This window comes from Atta colombica, unplaced genomic scaffold, assembly GCF_001594045.1.
Source record: "Atta colombica isolate Treedump-2 unplaced genomic scaffold, Acol1.0 scaffold226, whole genome shotgun sequence".
Classification (NCBI taxonomy): domain Eukaryota; kingdom Metazoa; phylum Arthropoda; class Insecta; order Hymenoptera; family Formicidae; genus Atta; species Atta colombica.
Genome location: NW_017259323.1, coordinates 409,999 through 414,519, shown reverse-complemented (window position 1 = coordinate 414,519; position 4,521 = coordinate 409,999). Strand labels below are relative to the sequence as shown.

The 4,521-nt window shown below is 24.2% G+C and overlaps 1 protein-coding gene across 1 annotated transcript in view; it reads right to left on the bottom strand.

The window, feature by feature from the left end:
• The window catches only part of LOC108688182 (prostaglandin E synthase-like), a 5,402-nt gene extending 1,498 nt beyond the window's left edge, over positions 1-3,904 (bottom strand). The window contains exon 1 of the mRNA XM_018194329.1: positions 3,642-3,904. Coding sequence (XP_018049818.1) covers positions 3,642-3,776 — 135 coding nt within the window. The 5' untranslated portion in view covers positions 3,777-3,904. The remainder of the gene's footprint in view (positions 1-3,641) is intronic.
• Between the last annotated feature and the right edge of the window lie 617 nt (positions 3,905-4,521).

Genomic DNA, 4,521 nt, shown 5'->3' with positions numbered 1-4,521 from the left:
TATATATATATATATATACGATATAATATATACGAGTTACATACACTAACAGAATATTTACAGAATTAAATAATATTTAGCATTAAATGGAAGTGCATATAATATCAGATTGTTGCTACGTATTTGATAATATTAATTTATTTAATACTAAATGAATGACTGGTGTAAAAATGAATCTGTATAACTTCAATTTTTAAATAAATAAGATTAAGAAAAGATAACATAATGCATTCTACAAACTTGAATTATGCTGATATTTGATAATACTTGATCTTAAATGATTTTCGATCATATTACGAGAATACTAATCAGCACATTCATTTTTCGCATCGTATTTTTCATATATTTCATATTTAAATAAAAATATTACATATGAATAACTATTAAAAATCGTCATTATCTTATCGTGATTATTAAAATGTAAATTGTAATTTGCACATTAATTAATCGCAGCTCTCAATAAACTACATTGCATTGCATTATTGATTTCAATTCAATTTAAATAAATTAAATAATGTTACTTTCGTTTAACAATGTAATTCTTTCCATAAAAGTAACTGAACAGTAATATGATGTATGTTTATAATATGATGTATTGTTTATAAAAACAATATTTTTCCTTTTTGCTTATTAAAATATAGAGAAATTGTGCAGTTATTGAATGCACATATATTTATAGAAATAAAAATTATGCAAATTATTTTTACAAGTTAACAAATTTATTAACTCCAATAATCTCCAATGAGTGGAATATATTATTCAATTTTAATCCAGTGCTAAATTAAAAGATGTATTTTTAATAACTCAAATAATAATTAATTTGCTTATAATATAAAACACAAAAAACAATTTACAAATTTATTTAAATCAATAAACGTTTTAATTTTCATATTTTTGTTTCAAATTTTATGTAAATTTCATTTATTCAACTTTCATTGTTTAATTCTGAAAGGAAATATATAAGAATATAATTTGTATTTTTGATTAAGTATATACAGAATCCCGTAATTCATCCAATAACACTCGTGGATAAGTAGCGGACTAAACTGAGTTGAAAGTCCTCTATTATTTTGCAATTTTTGCAATAGTTAACAAGATATTAATTATTAAATATTACCGAATATTAGTCTCCAATAATTTTTTTCTCAAATATTATCAACTTTACAGAAAAATAGCAAAAGACAAATGTTTATTTTCTTCTCATAGAACTCTAAGAATTTTTTCAAAATTTTTTATCAACTTTTTAGTACTGTATTTTCTTATTTTTACCAACATAAGAAAATATTTAAAAATTCTGAAAAAATTCTCAGAACTTTAGAGAAGAAAATAAACAATTTTTATCTCTTGCTGTTTGTCTGTAAAGTTGACAGTATTTAAGTAAAAAATTATTGAAAACCAATATTTAGCGATTTTTTTGTAAATAATATCTTGTTAATTATTACAAAAATTGCAAAATGGTAAAGGACTTTTTGATTCAGTTTAGCAAAAATTATTTTAATTTGAAATTACAATTATATAATTTTTCTTAAAAAAAAATTATATCATTGTAATTTGAAATTAAAATAATCTTTGATAAAATTTATTATTGAACGATGAAGATGCCAAATATATTATTAGACAATGTTAGACAGTTTTTATAATCAACATATATGACAATAATAAGCTGTCAATTGATAGTTATTTATAAATCACATGATTGGATTGCAAATCTAAAAAAAAGTGTCAAACAATATCATGACTTATTATAATGCTACAAATTAATGCGATTTCATACATATGATGCATGTGATTTTCATTTATTAGTACTCTGTATTTACTCCAATATTATTATTTAATTGTCCCAAGTATTTTAACATGTATTTTCCAGAAATAATTATTACACGCTCGATAAATTTCGCGTCATTTACAATTGAAAAGTGCACGCACAATAAAATATCAACATACATAAACATAAATAAAATGCCGGAAATGCTGAATAGAAATAAGCGTTATTTAGTATGATTCAGTATAATTATTGAGTATGATTGCAATGAAGTATTTCTTCATAGTATAGTTATATGGAAAACATCTTTAAACAAACACTAATGAAACAATGGTAAAGCAATGAAGACTATGATGATTAGCTAAATGCATTATTTTATTGTATGTACATATCTAAACAATACAAATTTATTTAATATTTGATATTGATGTGCACGATATTTCATTATTTTCTATTTTATTGATATATTATGAAACAATAGATTTGGCATTATATTAAATTAATTTGTACAAATATATGTAGAAAATTAACAAGAAATTATATAAACAGTAAATTTATACCTATTTGTTTATATTTTATAAATTTAATAATGTATTATATTTTATTGTGATTGACATTGATTTAATAATTACTTGTACATATATTTTATGTCTATTAAACTAGCAAACGCGACATATACCACATTTTTTTGCTATTTTTTTGCTAACTTTTTGCTATTCCCGATTTTTTGCTCACTGTTTAAGTCGAAAAATTCATCGATCAAGAATGTGACTGTGCTGGCTCGCATACAAGAGTAAGGTACTTTAAAGCAATTAATTGTTGAGCTCATTTTGGTCTCAAAATGTTTTTTATAGAATTAATTGCTCTAAGAATATCAAATCGGAATTTTTTGCTCACTGTTTAAGTCGAAAAATTCGACCAATTTTGGTGTTAAAATATTTCTAAAATTAATTGCTCTAAGAATATCTCAAATCGAAATTTGCAATAAGTTTAAAATCAGAAATATTTCTAGAGCAATTAGTCTAGAAACATTTTAACACCAAAATTAGCCCAGCAATTAATTGCTTTACTCTTATGCATGAATCAACATAGTCACATTGTTAGTCGAATTTTTTGACAGTGAGCAAAAAATTCCGATTTGCAATAAAATTAGTTTTATAATATAAGATACTAAAATAATTCTCTATTTGAAGGAAATTAATGTTTGTTTAGGGTTTAGGTAAAATATGTGTATCCAGATAACACTGGTATTGAATGAAGATACTATCAATTGATGAGTCAATTTATTGCATACATGCATAACTGATTTTATTGCCAGATATGAAGATTTAATTATCATCTTATAACAGTTTCCCTATAAACATTCAAGATTGACTAAGATTTTAACATAATTCTTTTTTTCTATATTTATTATTCGTAAAAGCAGAAGATTAGTTAAATCTCAGTTTTAATCATTAATATTTACAAAATAGCTGCATGACATATTTGTTATAAATTTTTACAAATAATTTTTTTGTTTGTGTATAATGATAATGCTATAATTAACATTAAATTTTCTTTACATAGTACATATACAATATAAGATATTTAAAAAAACTAATATTAATTATTGTTTTTTTTATTACAACATAAAAATTTTGAAGAGTATTAATTACTCTTATATAAAATTACTCTATCACACAAGATATTAATCACGATCGTAATTAAAAGAGTGGTAAATAATAATAAAATGACTATATTCTGATTAAATATAATATTAAATGAAAACGCAATTGCTCTACTTTGTACGTGTAATCATCTGTTTACAACGTTTATTATTGAAAGACAGATAAGTAAATTAACCTATAAAAAGATACAAAGGACTGTTTGAAAATTTTACCTGTTCTCTCACTCGGATCCGTCCGGTGTACCACGTCAGCAACATCATCTTTAGCACGAGCACGCATGACCACCAAGCATATATAGACCACCATAGCTCATCTTTCGTTTCCTCTGAAGTCGCATTCACTAGCATTTCTCCAACGCGACCTTATCGTCCTTATCTGCTTAACGTTCACTCGGCGTCCACGAGGAAAGCCGACGCGTTACTAGCTATGTCTTGTCTGAACTGGTGAGGGTTATTAGCAAGTCAAATGTATAAAACGGTGATAGGTAATTTGATATGTAAGTAGTCGAGCGGGAAGCTTTAAACGTGAGCATTCGCGTTACGAGACATGCATTGCTTTAAATTAAGTACATAGATTGATCGTTAGATATAATTTGCTATCAGCTACAATACTATATCAATAAAAATAGATAGTTTCATTTGATAAAGAGAAAATCTTGAAGGCCTACAGTCTTGAAAAGAAAGTCTAATCTAAGATTTTGAAATAATTCCTTTCGTGAAACAATTTCTTTCTAAGGCATTTTTTATATAATAAAAAAAAAATCAGATTATACCTAGATACTTAAAAGAATTTATGATCTTTTATTAGAAAGAACTTTTATGTTTCGTTAATTATAAATATCATAATTTTGTATTGCAATTATTTTCTTTGTATTCGATTCTATGCCATGGAGCAGAACATTTTCTCACAAATTGAATAATATACGTACATTTTGAAACATTTTGAAACATTTATTTGTAAAATTGATATACAGAGAATACAATATTAGTGTTTATGAAACTTTTAACGTTTGTCGTTACAATCTGCCAATAATTCACAAATTAAATTGTTATTTAAATAGATTGTATTATTATTGCTTACACAGAGTTTTAT